The 17,455-nt window shown below is 48.1% G+C and overlaps 1 protein-coding gene across 4 annotated transcripts; it reads left to right on the top strand.

Annotated features, from left to right (window-relative positions):
- Window positions 1-381: 381 nt before the first annotated feature.
- GTPBP1 (GTP binding protein 1) lies at window positions 382-15,749 on the top strand. 4 transcript variants are annotated; one of them, XM_065742961.1, is made up of 14 exons: window positions 703-1,141; window positions 2,510-4,265; window positions 4,608-4,719; window positions 6,846-7,026; window positions 8,063-8,411; window positions 8,841-8,964; window positions 10,799-10,913; window positions 11,354-11,498; window positions 11,642-11,824; window positions 12,122-12,257; window positions 12,809-12,987; window positions 13,498-13,695; window positions 14,776-14,817; window positions 15,245-15,749. In XM_065742961.1, exons 3-14 carry the CDS (start codon window positions 4,614-4,616, stop codon window positions 15,335-15,337), a joined length of 1,851 nt encoding a protein of 616 aa, XP_065599033.1. In that variant the 5' UTR covers window positions 703-1,141; window positions 2,510-4,265; window positions 4,608-4,613; the 3' UTR covers window positions 15,338-15,749. The 4 variants fall into 4 exon arrangements, with proteins under 4 accessions (XP_065599029.1, XP_065599031.1, XP_065599032.1 ...); XM_065742957.1 differs by lacking the exons at window positions 703-1,141; window positions 2,510-4,265 and adding an exon at window positions 382-583; XM_065742959.1 differs by lacking the exons at window positions 703-1,141; window positions 2,510-4,265; window positions 14,776-14,817 and adding an exon at window positions 382-583.
- The last annotated feature ends 1,706 nt before the right edge of the window (window positions 15,750-17,455 follow it).

Below are 17,455 nucleotides of genomic sequence, written 5' to 3'. Positions count from 1 at the left end.
GCAGCTGTCCATGAAAGCTTTCCTCTTTTTCATTGATCGGCCTGAGAGAGCGCCCGCCCACGTGCCTAACCGCCGCTGTGGTTCAGTCTCATCACTCAAGCCTTCCCGTTCCATTGGTTCATAGGGCTGCTTGTCAAGAGGAGCAGCTCTCCCATTGGGCGAAAAGTCTCCGACACGTCGAACTGACTCTGTTGTGTGTGTATTTATAGAAAACAAGCCGAGCTGGCAGCGCTTCTCATTGGCTTCGCGCGCTTCGCGGGGGCGTGTCTCTCCGTCGCGACCCCGCCCTCCCATTGGCTGCCGCTCCCGCGCACCGCCTTGGCGGGCGGTGGGCGTGGCCTCCGCGCCTCCCGGGGCGGAGGGGCGGGGGCGGAGGGCCGGGGCAGGGAAGATGGCGGCGGCGGAGCGGAGCCGCTCCCCCGCGGGGGGCTCCCCGGTGCCGGCCTGCATGTTCGCCCCGGAGCCCGGTTCTCCGGGTGGGAGGCCTCGCTTGGCGGCGGCTGCCCGCTCCCTGCGTTCTTCTTTCGAGGCGGAGGACGGCGAGGCGCTCAACGGAGAGCCTGAGATCGACCTCACCAGCAAGGTAGGCCCGGCGGCGGGCAGGGGCTGGGCCTTCTGTCAGAGGGTCCCGTCTGGAGGGAGGGAGGATGGTGGTAGAGGTCCCGGGAACCGTGCGAGGGCTCTTCCAGCTCTGTCCCGTTCGGCCGCGCGCTGTAACCCTCTACTCAGAGGGCCCGGCCCCTCTGTGCGGGATCGAAGGGGGGGAGAGCTGTGGTGTGCGGGCGTGGGATCCTTTGGCTGTGAGGGAGCGATGGAGCGCTGGGTGACGTGGGGCTGTGTTGAGCGCTCCGAAGATCAAGGAAGCGGAGGATGAGAATCAGAACTTCAGCGTCTGTTGGGCCACCTGTTTGTGTCTGAACGAGCTGGATACGGAATGCCGAACTGTGTGTGCTTTGTCTTGGATGCGGCCGGCGTGGAGGAGCGCGCTGGAGGTCTCCAAGGACTGTCACCAACTCCTGACAGCCGGGAACCGCCCAGTGCTCCGACCAAGAGGGAGGAAAGCTCTTCTCCTGCTGCTTCCATTGGTGTCATCAGCCAGCTGTCCACTCCCAGACACCTGCAGGCAAAGTGGAAGTGACGGGTGAGCATTATTTTGACCTTTATTACAACTGACTTTTCTGCATGGCAGCGTACACCTGCTGCCCTCTCTTCTCGGGAGGAGCAGTGTTGCGCTGGCACAGGCTGCCCAGGGAAATGGGGGAGTCGCTGTCCCTGGAGGCGTTCAAGAACAACGGGGATGTGGCACTGAGAGTCATGGTCAGTGGGCTAGCAGTTGGACCAGGTTGATCTTAGAGGTCTTTTCCACCCAAAATGATTCCATGATCCCTGTCTTGGATGAGCACTAGGGCTGTGAGCTCTGTCTGTCTCCCATGGTCCGTTCTCAAAACAGCAGTCCCATATGGTGAGAACGCAGGAGCTAACTTGACCTCTTCCCCTACCCCTCCCCCCCCCAATTTCTCCATCTTTCCAGATGAATTACTTCTCACCACTTCCTGCTCAAAACAGTGATTCCCACTGCAGCCAGTTTGCTTGCTGGCTTTCCGTCCTGGCCTGAGCCAGCTGCTCACTGTGTGACACATTCCCCTGACATTCCCCTCCCATCATGTTCACTGTGATTTCTGCTCTTCTTAGAGAACAGCGCTGGGGATTCTCTTATCAAGCACGTATACTTCATGATTTGATCAAGCAAACAGTTCAGTTCATCAGCACAAATCCATTATTACATTAATCTGAATAGGGGCTTGTTTTCCCTTTAAGACTAGTACACCACAGCAGTGGTTATCTTTCAGGTCAAAACTATCTCACAAACCTATTAGTGAAGCTGAACTCTTCAACATTTATACATTAGTTCTACGCTGACAACAGAAAATTAGTAGCACTCAAAGTGTGCACGTGTACAGGAAATAGGAAGCACAATGTGATATTACTGAAGGTGTTGGTGTGAGATTGAAATGTTACAGGGCTGGGTTGTCTTTCCCCTGACTTCCCAGTGGTTTGTGGTCAAATGTCAGACTGTGTCATACCAGTAGAGCAACACTGTGTGCTGCTTAGTATTTCTTTTGCCTTTAACCTTTATAGTTTTCTCACCTGTGGGTAGAGGATATATCTTTTGTTAGGACTGCCTGCAGAAGTATTCACGCTGTAACCGTAGCTTGATCTCAGTAGTAGCCTTAAATTGCTGTTCATTAGTTATGACCTCTTTCTTGCTGATGGGCAACACAGGGTGCACAGTCTGCTTGCCCCCTGGAATCAGCTCATACAGCTGTAGCTGCTGCCCAACTCCAGTGTATGTTAATTCCAGAGCTGATCAGAGGAAAGGTGGGAAATGTGACCCCTCCCCAGACGCTGGGTTGGCACTTGAGAGGTGGCATCTCAGATTTGTGAGATATGTTTGTTTCTGCTGTTTGAGAGTAGAACAGTAATTGTTTTTTGCTTTTTTGCCCTACAGGAATTCTGAGATTGCTAGACCTGCACGACTTCTGCTGTTAACTGCTCAATGTCTGGCAAAGTTGAAAGAACAAAAATGAAAATGTTTGACATGATGAAAACCTGAAAAACGAGAGAGTATATACTACAAACGTGGATGGGATTTCTCAAAGGTGGGAAAAGAAAACAGATGAACATAGAGGGCCACTCTCCAACCAAAAAGGGATCTTCAAAGCACCAAGTAAAGTGTTGCAGTGAGCTAGGACGGTGTAGAACTGGCTGGGGACTGCAGGAAGCAGAAGCAGCCACGAGGAACAACGCTGAAAGGTCTGATCTGTGAAAGCTACCACTTGTTCTATACTTCCTTTTCTTGACATCCCGCTAAATCATGTCAGCTGCAAGCTTCCTTGCCCTGAGGGAGGCTTTGGAGGACTCCTGCTATTTGGAGCAGTTGTGTGGACCAGGAACATCTTTCAACAGCACCACTGCTGATGGGAAACAATGTTCTGGTCTGTGCAACCTGAACGTGCGCAGGTACTGTGCTCTGTGAGCCCACAGCCCTCCTGCCCTGCACCATGAAGAAGGGCTGCAGTGAGCTGCTCAGCTGAAAAGCTCCTGGTACTTCAGTCAACACACTGCTGAAGCATTTGGACTTGTAGAAGAATGAGGCTGGTGCTGAGGCTTGAAGAAATGGAAGTTAGCGTGCCTCTACACTGATGGCCCCTCTATTTTACTTTATTGATCTTAAGGGATATAACAGCCTGTTTAATAGATCTTCCTGTGTCCCTGACCCATGCTGGTTCACTAGCCTGAGCAGTGAGATAGTTTGCCAGGAGTTCCTGAAAGTGCTTGCTGTACAAAACAAGCCCGACATGTCAACACGTAGCCCTTCAGTTCCTGTCCCGATCAAACCTCTGAGCAGATTCTGATTTTCCTCTTAATACTTCCAGTGGTCTCCTCTAAAAAGCAAAACAAAACCCAACTGAACCAGAACAAACCACTGGTAAAGGCAAAACTCAATGCTTTGTAGTACAAAAGAGAAAAACCATGGCCTTGCAGATCAGAGCACTTAGCTATCTGTACTGCTTTGCAGACCATGCCAAATAGTTCAGAGCCTTGGGTAGGGCACACACCTAGGGCAAGTACATGGTGGTGGTTGTTTCTCAGCTCTCTGTCCCTTGCAGGTGTACTGTGTTCTGTGTGACCATTAACATCTGAGGAAAGCATTGCTTTGACTGCCTTAAGCCCTCTCTTTAGCACTTGCTATCCATGCTCTGTTTGTCCAGATGTGTTCATTGCTGTAGTTTTGAAAGCTGCTTAAATGTTGGCTACGATCCATTGCGCTCCAGATTTCTGCAAAAGGTCTTTATCACCTATGCAGCAGCAGGTGGCAAAAGCTGAATGCACATTTTGTTTGCTGTGCCAGCAAGTCAGGCTGTTTGAGGTCAGGCCTGCAGATGTAACTATTGTGAACTGCTGTAAGCCGTATGCTTTAGACAAATCTTGCACCAATTTCACACTGGTCTGGGGGCACAGTGGAGGGAAATGCATCCTTCTGGCTGTGTATGTAAGAGCAGCTGGTATGGATGGATTTCACCAAGTGCTGTAGGGTGGCATAGCAGTGCTTGCCCATGGAGCTCTATGTTTTGCTGCCTACATGTGCCCTGCAGTGGGTCTGCAGAGCTTCCTGTTGTGGAGGAGCAGTAGAAGTACCCACCTATGGTATTTGTTAGGAGGAGATCCGTCATCCCCTTTCTGCTTGTCTTGCATGGAAACAGGTATTACACAGAAGTCCAAGCAGGATGTTCACTTGCATGTGGTTTTTAAACATTGGTTGCTTCAAAATGAGATGCTTGGTGTTCTTACTTTGAAGTACAACCTTCTAATGTAAATGAGCTCTGAGCTCAGACATATCATCTCATGCAGTGTCACAGGGAAATAGTTGTCAGTGAAGCTGTCCTAAAAAAAAAAAAAAGCCACACACACACAAAGCCAGAAAGCGGTCCTTGAAGAAGAGCCTTCCTCTTTCAATACGGCATGCTGTTTGTCCTCATAACAGAAATAGGTTTTGAATTTTTTCCCTTGACATCTGCATGTTTGGTATTTAATCTGTTTTGCAGCTGGTGATGGTGAGTCCAACCTCAGAGCAGTATGACAGTTTGCTGCAGCAGATGTCGGAGAGGATCGATGAAGGATGCGGGGAGACCATTTATGTCATCGGGCAGGGATCAGGTCAGTGCTGCTTCCTCTGGATAACGAGAGAAAACATGAAAATGGTAACCTCTGTGACTGCTGTTGAAGATGACACTTCACCAGAATAACATGGAAACCTTCCTAAAGTATAACAGAAGGCCATCCTATGTAGTACTGGTATAAAATCATACGGGTTCTTTTTGGAATCAAAGTCTCTGTTTTTTGAGCACACTGGCAAAAAGATCATGGATGTGACATTGTAAAACCAATTGGAGTGCAGACTTTTGTGGTGCCTGATGAAGACCGTGTTGTGCCTTGTTCACTTCTCCATTGTAGATGATATTTTTACCCCACAGGTGTGTATGTTTAAGATACTTCAGATGGCCAAAATATCTGCCGCTGGCTTTTCTTTGTTAGTGAATGCCTCTGATGCAGAGGCAGAGGTTTGCCTTTTGTGAACGTGAGGTCTTGACTGTGACTGCATGCGTTTACCTTTGCAGATGTTAAGAATTTAGGGTGGGCTCCTTTTTTTTTATTGGTTTTTTTCATGACTGGAACATTTGCATCTGATGCTGATAAAATAGTACTGTGCCTGATCTTGTTTTGGAATGCAAATTTCTGTATGTAAAATGAGTTGTCTGTAGCAAAAGGCTAAAGATGTACTAAAAGTATGTTAAATATCTATTGAATATCAAGTTGTAAGCAAATGTTCTGCTGGTTACTATGCCTGAGGAAGAATATAAAACCATGGTCATCAGTGTTAGGGTTGGCTGCAGTAATGGAGGGAATCGTGCTACCTCAGCACAGTCTGCTTTTCAGGTTTTCTTGGTGTCTTGCAAAGCAGCCAACATAGAAGAGAAGCCAGGATTAGATGGGCAGTGGCCATGCAGCCAACTTCAAGGGAATGCTTTTGTGTCCAGACAAGCTTCCAGCATGTATTCTGAGCCCATGGTCTTCCAGATAACCACATCTGCGGGGAGATCTGGCTAGTCAGGCTAGTAAATGCTTTCTGTTCTAGAGCAACTGATGGGTGTGTTAACAGGTTGTTGTTGCAATGATGTACTTAAAATAGGCATTTGTTTCTTAAAACAGGAGATGAGATTTCTGACTTTATTTCAGGCTACCGTATAGCTGAAGAAGGTGGGTTTTTTTTCTGTAGATCGGGGCTATTGGAAACAGCATCCAATAGAAGACCAAAAAAAAATACTCCTTCACTTTCTCGTTCCCTTTGAGTGTCTGTGATTTTGATCATCATGGGTGAGATGCCTGAGAGGCCAGGAAAGGCTGCTGGGGCTCACTGCTTCATCAGCATTGACAAATACCAGTTCTCCCTTAGCTGTTCCTCCCATCCTCTACTTCTCGTTCTTTTCTGTGACCCAGAACCCCAACCATGAGGCTTCTTGTTTTCTCTACCATCTCCACAACTTCTTAGTTTGCTTATGAAAAACTGCCCAGCAGCTCTACGTGCTGTAATGCTGATTAGTCCATGCAAAATGCAGTTATTGCTTACCAGCAGATGAGTCAGCTGTGCATATAAATGACTGCACAGCAGTAGTCTTCGTCATCCAGGTGCTACATGTCACTCCACTTTTCTTTGTTTGTGTTTTCTTGTTTGGTTAGTTTTTTTTACCCCACAGAGGAGATTCTGGCCTGAGATCTGTGCAGCTTCTGAGTACCTAGGGTAGGAGAATAGCTGAGAGCTCTGGTGGCCTTTCAAGTGACTGGGTGATTTGCTGGGGTGAGTTTTGTGGAGAGAAGAGAGAGTGCCTCCTCCTTTTTTTTTTTTCCCCTGCCTCATGTACTTGTCAACATTTCTTCCAAGTGCAAGGATGAAGACAGTGAGTCAGGCCAAAAAATTTGTTTTAACTGGAGCACGTGGAGGCTAAAGGAATTGCTGTGCAGGCCAGATTTGCCAAAAAGTGGAGCTGGTGTGTGTTTTTTTTTCTGAAGTAAGCTGATAGTTTAAAGTGCTTCCACGTTCACTGGTTAACCATGATGATATTCCAGTCAGAACAAAAGATGTTAGTTCCATTTACACGGTTGATGTCTCTGGCTCACATGTTGAGTCCTGATCAGTGTGTAAGTGCCACGCAGGACGAAATTGCTGCTGGCTGTTGCACAGTGATGCTCACAGGCTGTCCTTTGTCTCCTCAACCCCACACCAGATGGGACCGAGTACGGTCTGAGCGAAGCAGACATGGAAGCATCCTATGCCACATTGAAAAGCATGGCCGAGCAGATCGAGGCCGATGTGATCCTCCTGCGTGAGCACCAAGAAGCAGGCGGCAAGGTGCGGGACTACCTCGTTCGGAAACGTGTGGGTGACAACGACTTCCTGGAGGTCAGGTGAGGAGCTGGGTGGAGACAGGGTTGGTCAGCAGCCCTGCTGCATTCTTACCCTGTGAGCACGCTGTGATGCTGAGCCAGCAACGCTGATTGGAGTCTAGGTGTTGGGATTGCCCAGCAAAGGGAATTCAGCTTGACCTCTCCTTGCTGATGAAGTCTCCTTTTTGTTGTTGCTGCTGTCTTTTTTTGCACACAAATTGCTGGGGAGGTTTACCTATATATAGGTAGGAGCTGTTGTTTGGGTGATACATGGGGATATTTGTGCTAGAATTCCATCATTTTGTGTGTTGAAATTCCAGCAGGGAGTCAGATGTTTGTGTGCATGTGCATAAATGCACGCTGCAAGAGTACAGTTCTTTTGACTAATGTTTCATTTCTACTCCAAGACTGTGATGATTCTAATCGCCTTTTAGTGGATATCTAATAGCTTGTGTCATTTGACCTCAGAATCTGCCAGCCTTGGATGGAATGGATTTCCACCATTTGGCAACAGCCACAATTACCACCTTTACCAGAAACAGGAAGGGGATTGCTGTAGGAAAGGGTCTTCTCCTCGAAGGTTTCACTGTCGCTCGGGCTTTGCCTTTTCCAGGAACAACGACTTAAATTTCTCTGCTCTCCCTAGCATGTGGTATTATTGGGACATGAGGAACACAAAAATGGTAGAGGGATTGTAGCCCAGGCTGGGATTTAGACTTCTGAACTGCCACAGCACCTGTGTTTGACTGCAGAGACTAGGAGGTAGGAGAAGAGAGATGCTGTATGAACACCAAACAGTTCTGGATTCAACACTCTAAATTCTGAGCATCAGTGACATATTTCAGCAATCCTTCTACTCCTCGGTCCCCAGGGCTTGTGATATCCCTTGTTAACTGGGAACTATGGAAGAATCTCTGCTCTGCTTGTAGTGGTCCAACATTTTAAAATTTCTCTTTGCAGGTTAGAGAGAAGAAACTATTTGCAGGAGCAGTGGTGTTTGGAGTTTGTTGCTTCAGGTGTCGGATTTTAACAGGCTCCTTTTTCCTTTCCCCTTCAGGGTAGCAGTGGTTGGCAATGTGGATGCAGGAAAGAGCACCTTGCTGGGTGTCCTGACACATGGTGAACTAGACAATGGCCGAGGCTTTGCTCGGCAAAAGCTCTTCCGCCATAAGCATGAGATTGAGTCAGGCCGCACCAGCAGCGTGGGCAATGACATCCTGGGCTTCGACAGCGAGGGCAACGTGGTGAACAAGCCTGACAGCCACGGTGGCAGCTTGGAGTGGACAAAGATCTGCGAGAAATCCACCAAGGTCATTACTTTCATTGACCTGGCTGGTCATGAAAAATACCTGAAAACCACCGTCTTTGGCATGACGGGCCACTTACCTGACTTCTGCATGCTTATGGTAGGTAGCAAGAAAGAGAGACGGTACCTGCAGAAGGAGTGCTGTTCACAGCTTTATACCCTCAACTTCTTTCCTATTGCAAGGGCCCCATGGGTTGTGGAGGGAGGCAGCATCTCCCAGGGCTGGAGAGGAGCTGCTGATGGCAGTGTCTAGGTGGGACGGTCAGTCACAAAGAGACCCACAAAGATGTATGATTCTTGGCAGGTGAAAGCTGTCTAGACTCCAGAGCACCTGGTTAGAGCTGTGGAGAAATGATTCCTTAGCCGGTAGCTGTGAGCATTTGAAGTGAGCAGGGTCTCCTGCATTAGGTCCTGCTGCCACATCTACAGCCTGATCACAGCCTGCTGCATGTCTGATGCAAGACATCCTCTATAACCCAGCTTATTGAAGGAGGAGCAGTGACGTCCATGTATCTTGTGTCTGCTGTAGGTTGGCAGTAATGCTGGGATTGTGGGAATGACCAAGGAGCACTTGGGCCTGGCACTTGCACTCAATGTTCCTGTCTTTGTTGTGGTGACCAAGATCGACATGTGCCCAGCCAACATCCTACAAGGTAAGTCCTACACGCTCTCTCCAGCCATGTTCCTTACCTGTGAATGTGTCTTTGTCCTCCATTTGGATTGAGGAATCATTGCTGGAGGAAAGCTGCTTTGTCTGGTTTTGACTGCATCGTTTAAACACCTTCCAGAAATCTAAACTTGTTATTTCCTTTACCCGTTAGCAAGGCAGTTTGTTGTAGTCACCATTTCAGAATTACCCTGATTGGAGTTGCTCAGCTGGGCAACAAAAAAACATCTGCTGTAGGATTTTGTTTTACTGAGCTCTTCAGGGAAAAGTGTACAGGTAGGGTTGTGAGTTTTGTGGGTGTTGAAACCTGGAGAGAAAGTCTGGAAGTTCTCATGAAATTGGCTTCTTCTTACCCACAGTTTGGATGTGATCTTAAGCTGTGGTCAGTCTTGTTCTCTGACTGCTGCTAGGCAACGAGGCAGCTGCTCATTGCATCCTGCTTACCTGGGCACTTCTCTGATACACTGGCATCACTTCAGCAGCTCCTTCCTTTGACCAACATGCCAGCACGCAATAAATCACAGTCCAAGGCAGCCATGTATGAGAACTATGGTAGTAGGACTGCAAAAGGCACAAGCGAGGGATGGCAATGAGCAGCAGGGGCTAGCAACTTCCTTGGGACCCTAGCAGTGACCCTTCAAACTGTTTGACATTTTTTTCAGGGTGTGACCAACTTTCACCTAAAAAATTCCCTTGATGTGTTCTCACACTTTCAAGAGTGTGCTGTGGTTAATTGGAGTGATGTTTGTTTTTTTTTATGAGCAATCCTTTGGATCAGGAAAGCGTGTGTTCCCAATACTGTCTGTAGTCAGCTCGTTTTTTTGCAAAGATCCTGGGTGTGTTTCAGGGAAACACAAACATGTGATCAAAAGATAATTTGAATATTCCTATAACAAGTTTGTGAAATAAATGCAAGGCCTGACTAATAACATAATGACTGGGAAGGAAGGAGAATGTTTGGCTCGGGGAGGAGAGAAGAGCTGCTCTTGGGAGAAGCCTCTCCTGTGTCATGTTCTGTTTCAATTAAACAGACACAGGGTTTGGCTCAAATGTATCTGTAAAGAGCAGATGGCATGATTAGATGTTTGCACTTGTATCCAAAACATTTCTCTCCCATAGGCAATCATTTGTTCACAAAAACCATTTAATTGAATGACAACTGAATGATTTGTTCTTTTACACCCATATCAGCCTTCTGGTTTTTTTTTTCCCTCATGTTGTGAAGCACTTTGCAGGAGACTGATGTTAGTGCATCAGGTATTGCCCCTGCTGGACGACAGATTAGGGGGCTTAGAATATAAATTAAAAAGGGAAGAATTCAAAGCTGGGAGCTGGGAGATTTGTCCCAAAGCAGTTATTTCTGAGTCTGGATCTACACTGTAATGACGATCTTTAACCTTTTCATGCTTCTCTGATCTTCTGTGGTAGGTTGGTTGCCAGCCAAAGTCTTTTGAGGTTTCTTTGGTCAAAATTGATTTCTAATTCACATATTCTCTGGTATGAGAAAGCCTTTCTAGGAAGAGGAAGTATTTTATAACTACTTAAAGCTCCTTAATAGACAGCTATAAAACTTCACCGCATTGCACTTGTAGCTGCAAATATCTGTGTCTGTCGCTTGGCAGCAGGCATGAAATAGAAGATGGAATGGCTCCTAAATCCCACCTTGGCTGTAGCAAACTTGCAGTAGCCCTCGCACACTTTTGGCCATCTTCTCCTCTCTATTTGTGGCAAGAGTGCCAGCCTCCCTTTGGGAAAGCCAGCAAAAGTGATTCATAAAGGCGGGAGATGCTGCCCTAACAATATTCATTTCACCCTTTAAGAAACCCTGAAGCTGTTACAGCGACTGCTGAAGTCCCCAGGGTGCAGGAAGATTCCCGTGCTGGTTCAGAGCAAGGATGATGTCATTGTAACAGCCTCCAACTTCAGCTCAGAGAGGTAATGGGAGTAGAAGAGAGTTGTTTCTCTTTCAATCCTATCTGGAGACTGGGTGAGAAGGCTCAGAGAGAGTCCCATTGTCCAGATGTGTTCAGGTTGTGTTTGCCATGTGATGTGTTGATTCCCCAAAAATGTGTTTTGAGATTGACCTGCTTGTGCTCCCCTCTGAGGCAGAAATGAGAGGCTGCTCCTGAGCAGTCTGCAGGGTATTTGACTTCCTTCAGTCCTGGAACCTTACACCTTTTCCTGAATGTCATTAGAAGGCAGAGGCAGTGTCGTAGGGTTTCAAAGATGGGGTGTTGTACATCTGACTGGTTGCCAGGCTCTCCCTTCCTAGCGCTGTGTGTTGAATACAGTCCAAGATTTTGGATGTCTCCCTCCATGTGGAATCCCAGGCAGGGAGGCGAACTAACTCGGTTTTCATCAATTTCACTTTACAGGATGTGTCCAATTTTCCAGATTTCGAACGTCACCGGGGAGAACCTAGATTTGCTGAAGATGTTTCTTAACCTCTTGTCTCCACGGACCAGTTACAGGGAAGAAGAGCCAGCAGAATTCCAGATAGATGATACGTACTCTGTCCCGGTAAGGGACTCCGGCATTTGGAGGAATTTTCCACTGTGTGTTTCAGGTTGAAGAGGGTATCATCCCTGGGGAGGGATGTTCTAGAGATCATCTGTGAGTGTGGTTGAGTAAACCTCATTACTGGTGTTTGTTTTCTGGCATAGGGTGTAGGAACGGTTGTGTCTGGGACGACACTGAGAGGCCTAATCAAGCTGAATGACACCTTGCTGCTGGGGCCAGATCCACTTGGCAACTTCCTGCCCATTGCTGTCAAATCCATCCACCGCAAGAGAATGCCTGTCAAAGAAGTGCGGGGAGGCCAGACTGCCTCCTTTGCTTTGAAGAAGGTGAGATGATCTGCTCAAGACCACTGCCCCTGTAACTTCAGAGCACCCTTGAAGTCTCACTGCTGCAACTGCATAAATGTTTCTGAGGAAGATGTCCTCAGAAATTTCAGCTGAACTTGATTTTTGCAACCTTTGCAAAATGTTGTTGCCTACTGCTAAACTGCACTTTGCATTTTTGTGTGTGTGAGTTAATATCAGTGAAGTCCGCAAGGATCCTTCTGGATGCATTCATCCAGATAAGCAGATTTCTTCTCCAAAGAATCATGCTGAAGTTTTTTTGGGGTCTCTGCTTTTCAGATCAAGCGTTCTTCCATCCGGAAAGGCATGGTAATGGTGTCACCCCGCCTGAATCCACAAGCATCATGGGAGTTTGAAGCAGAGATTCTGGTGCTCCATCACCCCACCACCATCAGCCCACGCTATCAGGCCATGGGTACGTGTTGGAGTGCAGTCTCAGCTGTGTTTCCTAGTGGTAGTAGTTTACATTAGCTTTAGCCTTTTCAGTCCTGATGGCTCTGTCAACCTGAATAGAAGCCTGAGGTTTTGCTTTAACTGTCTCAGCAATCCGTTAGAGAGACAAGAGGGAATGGACAGAGATGAGTAGTGGGGAGAAATATATAGAAAAGAGATCTGTGGCTCTGAGTGTTTTTGTAGCCTGCCTGAGCTGTATCTCCATGATGCAGAGATAGACTTATTTTGGGTCTGGCCCTCTAGGCCAGCTGCTCAGTGTGTAGGATTCTGTTAAGGGTGCTTCATAGTGTCTCCATCCAAAAGCAGCTGTTCTGTCTCATATGTGTTTTCTCTTTGAGGGCTGAACAAAGGCAGTCATGTGACGCACATAGCCTGTGGTATAGAGTCGATTATCACATTCCAAACTCAGCACTGTTAGTTGTGAAGTAGCAAGAGCTCCCTTAGATGTCTTTTCAGAAGCTTATTCCACGATCGGTGCCGTTTGTTGAAAGCTTTTGTGCATCACGTTCACAGTGCATTGTGGCAGCATCCGTCAGACAGCCACGATTCTCAGCATGGACAAGGACTGCCTGCGGACAGGGGACAAAGCCACCGTGCACTTTCGCTTCATCAAAACCCCGGAGTACTTGCATATAGACCAGCGCCTGGTCTTCCGTGAAGGCCGCACCAAAGCTGTGGGTACCATCACTAAGGTAAAGGCCAAAGAGCTGGACTATTTTTTTTTTTGCCCATTAGCTGTTTTTGTTGCTGAGAAGCCAGCAGGAGAACCCCGATAGCTGTGGAGAGTTGAGGGAGGAGGCCTCGGTCACAGACGACAGTCCTGCGTGTGGGTTGCAGATGACCAGTTTGCTTTGCTGTGTGGTGGGTCTTGGCTGGTACGAAAGAGAGCATGAGAAGGTAGGGGGTGCTGGCCCATGTGCTTCTGGTTCTTAAGGTTTGGTCTCTCTTTCTGAGAGCTCCTTTGATTCACATGGTGGAGATCTGAATGGCACCTCATCTGTGCAGCACTTTCAGCCCCATAGGGATTCTGAAGGACAGATGAGGATTTCTTTGATCAGCTGCTGATTGCATTCTTCTCCCAGTGTATGTTGGTATTAATGCTCCCAAGGATTTTTGTTTAAAAAAGAAAATGATGCTGAGCTTTAACAGATTGGCCTAGCAGTTTTAATGTCCCTTGTGTCCTCTCCCTTTGCGGTATGCAGTTACTCCAGACCACCAATAACTCCCCAATGAACTCCAAGCCACAGCAGATCAAGATGCAGTCAACAAAGAAGGGAGCTCTTACAAAACGAGAGGACGGTGTTCCTCCAGTTGGGATGGCAACTGGGGGCCCACTGCTGGGGGACGAGGCTCCCTCAGCAGCCACAGCACCACCAACGCCTACTGCCCTGCAGCCATCGGTAAGTGAGGGAAGCATCTTTTCTAGCTTTTTGTGTCCTGTTTTCCAGCTGTTGAAGGAAAGGTGCTTTAGAGCACAACTGTTATTCTCTCATTGCACTCACCTTGAGACTCAACGCGTGGCAGAAGCAAATGGAAATATAAATAGTCCCACAGCAGAAAGCAGAATGATCTGATGACTGAATGACCCTTTGGGGTTGGCCTTTGAGCAGCAAGCAGTGTAGGGACCTGGGACTATTAAAATTGGTCCTCAGGAGTAAGGCTGTGCAACCCCGCTTTGCAACATGTCCCTGTGCTTGTGATGGAAAAATTCCTTCATGTGCCCAGTAGTTGAAGTAGCAGAGCATCTTAAAAACACACACAGAATGGATCTCTGCTGTCTGAATGAGAGATGGAGCATCCCCATGCTAGAGAAACTACAACACTAGTAGTATCAGGCTCAGCTCACGGAAAGGTGATGGAGATATCCATGGAGAAAGATACAGTCTGGTTTTTTGGTGCTCCTTTCTGGAGCCAGGAGCTGGACTCGGTGATCCTTATCCCTATACATCCTCCCTTCAGGTTGATGTATATTATGATTCTAAGTAAAGGCCATTCATTTTCTAGACAGATCTGTCCGAGTTGTCTGGTTGGTTATGAGTTCTCAGCTTGTTTTTTTCCCAAGAAGGATACCTAGCTGTGAAAGGAACTGAAATTCCACTGTAACAGCAAGCTTTAGGAGTTATTTACCAGCTTCACTACATAGATCTCCTTTCACTGTACTTACATGGTAAGCAGCGGAAGGTTCAGAAACTGACTTTCAAGAGTCTTGGTCAGCGTTCTCCCTTTTAATTTTAACTGTAGTAGTTGCCACTGGTCAAGTGTCAGCCTGCTGAACCAGGCTGGCTTCTGGATGAGGGCCCTCTGGCAGAGACTCTTTCCTGTGTATATGTTTGTCTTCTTATTGATTGCTTGTCACCTTCTTGTGGAATCACTGTGGTTATAGGGGAGGCTCCTCGCTCGTTTTGTCCCTCCCCCTGAGAGTCTGTGTTGCTTTTGCTCTTGCTGATTTCTGTCTCTCTCTCCTCGATGCTTCCCATCAGCCTGCACTGGATGAAGAGCCCCACATCCGTGAGGGCAACAAGGTATTTGGCTACTTTGATTGAGAATGGTGGGTTTGCTGGCTGGAAACCAGGGACAGAGTCGTTGTGTTAGCAAGAGTGCTGGGAGGGGGGCTCTCCTTCCATTCCCCACAAAGCCAAGGGAATCTGTGGTCTCAGTTGCCCAAATGCTGAGCTCTCTGGCTCCTGCTGACTCCTAGAGGAGTTAAGCATTCGGAATATTGGGAATTCAGGTCCTCCCCAGCTTGAAAGCCCACACTTCATGTTGTGTTTGTCTGTCTCTTCCCTCCTTCCATCATGGTGCGTCTGCCTTTTTTCCTTCCTGCAGTGACAAGCAGCTGATAGTCACAACCACCATCCCAGTGTCTGGATCTGTGTGTTGGGCTCCTGCTGCGTTGATGATCTGATTTAGAGGTCACTGCACACTGAGATGTCTCTTCTTATTTTTCAGTCAAAAGTTGGAGGAGGAGGCCGGCGACGAGGAGGTCAGCGCCATAAAGTGAAGTCCCAGGGAGCCTGTGTGACTCCTGCCAGTGGCTGCTAGACTTCTTACTCCTCCTCCTCCTGAGGAATTCCTCCCCTTCCCTTCATTTCTTATCCAAAAGATCCAGAGCAGCTCAAACCAAAACCCATCCCAGCTGACTGGCTGCAGAAGAACCTTCCTTCCTCCTCAAAGGAGAAGATGGAGAGGAACATTAACTTATAAGCTAATGAAGGTGATAAGACACAGAACTGAGTAACTGACACCTTCCTTCTTCCCCTGTCGACACATTTTTGTACATCATGGGCTTAGTTTTTATTCTTATTAGTTTTTATTATATTTTGTGTGCATGAAGATGAGAGAAGAGACTGGATAGAGCCAAGAAGAGCCAGTTAGCTGCCTCCCTCACCCCATTCTGTGTGCAGGACTTGCTGCTCTCTCCCACATGCCATCTCAGATCCCGGGGCTGTCAAACACCTGAAATTTCAGACTTGCAGTGGTTAAAACTCATTGTTTAGGGTAACTCTCTATGGCATTGTTTCCTCACTGTTGTGGCCACGTGCCAGATACGTTTGAGTTCTCCCCCCTCTTAACCGATTTATAAGTGGTTATAATTTCAGGTTGTAGTGACAGGGATTTGAAGGAGATGACGGTAAGAAAAAAATCACTAGTTGAAGGTCTACGAAGGAAGGAAATTGAAAAGCAGTTATTGATCTTAAGTTGAGGAATCCCATACTAGATATGCTTTTCAAGTGCATTAGTAGCAGTTAAGGTTTTTTTTTAGAGACAGAGTTAAATGGGCAATGGTTTGCCCATGCTGTTCCCTTCCTGCTCTTCCTATTGTCTGTTCGGTGCATTTTGGAGCAAGTCCTACCTGCCTCTCTTGGCTGTGGCAGCTCAATGAACAGTATTAACAATATTGTGCAGGAGCACTCAGTCCGTCCCTTGAGCCACAGAAAGAACCTTCCCACCTCGACAGAGACCCACAGGGTGGGAATACATGTTTGGGACAGACACCAGGTAAAGATGATCTCCCCTTGGTTTGGTTTGCTCCAGGATTTCCTAAGTGTTCTCTAGAAGTCACCGGCCCAACTTCACTGTGGTAGAAACGATATGATTTGTCTTCTTCCCTCTTGGCCCAAGAGGCACCAAACTTAGAGAAGTGCTTGTCTTATCATGTCTTCTAACCCCAGGCTGTGTGAGCGATCAGTTCCCTGTCTGTTCTCATCTCTCTTCTGGCTCAGCCTGGTGGCTGCCTGCAGGACAGGAGTTACCCCCTGCAGGTGGGAGGACATGGATACCAGCAGATCGCTGCTCTCCCTGCCAGGTGTGGTCACCTTTGGTTTCTTTGAGGGCCTTCTTCCCCAGTGGAAGACTTGTCACAGAGGGAGACTTGAAAGTTGTAGCTCCCCCTCCAGAGGGCTGTTTCTTGCTAGAGGCATAGAGCTCGTTCCATTCGCTGCGTGGCTTCAGGTAGGCTGGAAAGCCAAGGTTGGAGGTAGGCTCAAGTGCAGGCAGTAGGGCTTGAGAGGGAAGGGCTCATCTCCTGATGCGGATGGCAGCGCTCTGAAAGCACGAAGCAGTGTGGTGAGGAACACCACGGAGAGGAGGTACTTTGCCTTAGAGACTGTAGCGGCCTGAGCACGGGTGGCAGCGGGGAAGTCGGCCGGTCCTTTCCCAGCTATGTGCCTAAACACCAGCGCTCTCCTGGAGAGGGAACCACGGGCACCTGCCGTGTTCATCCTGGCCCTGTAGCAGCAGCACCTCCCTCTGCCTCTGAGGGGAGTGGAGGGCCCCGGCGGTTTTCTCTTTCTCCATTCCTTGTGCTCCAAATGAAGGAGACTGCCGAGCCTGGAAGAGGGCTCACTTCGGTTCGGGTGAAGGAGGCGGTGCGATCTCTTTTGTGACCAGCATTCAAAGATCACTCGGGCTGGCGTGATCTATAAAATAAATTTTAAAGAAGTTTGTTCCAGGATCAAGGCTGGCTCGTGGCTTTTTGTCCTTCTGGAAAAAGCAACGTTTGCAACCACAAGTATGTTCACCTGGCACTGCTCTCCTTTGCTGGCTGCAGGAAGAGGCCGTGCTTGCAGCAGGGAGCAAAGTCCAGAGGATTGCTGTAGCTGAGCCCCTACGGCATTTGCTTTGCGTAAGAGTTGGTGCTTCTCAGTGGTGGTGGTGGTG

This window comes from Cyrtonyx montezumae, unplaced genomic scaffold (genome assembly GCF_038088225.1).
Source record: "Cyrtonyx montezumae isolate F1298 unplaced genomic scaffold, pur_monq_1.0 scaffold_3, whole genome shotgun sequence".
Lineage (NCBI taxonomy): Eukaryota > Metazoa > Chordata > Aves > Galliformes > Odontophoridae > Cyrtonyx > Cyrtonyx montezumae.
This window is presented reverse-complemented; position numbering and strand designations above follow the sequence as displayed.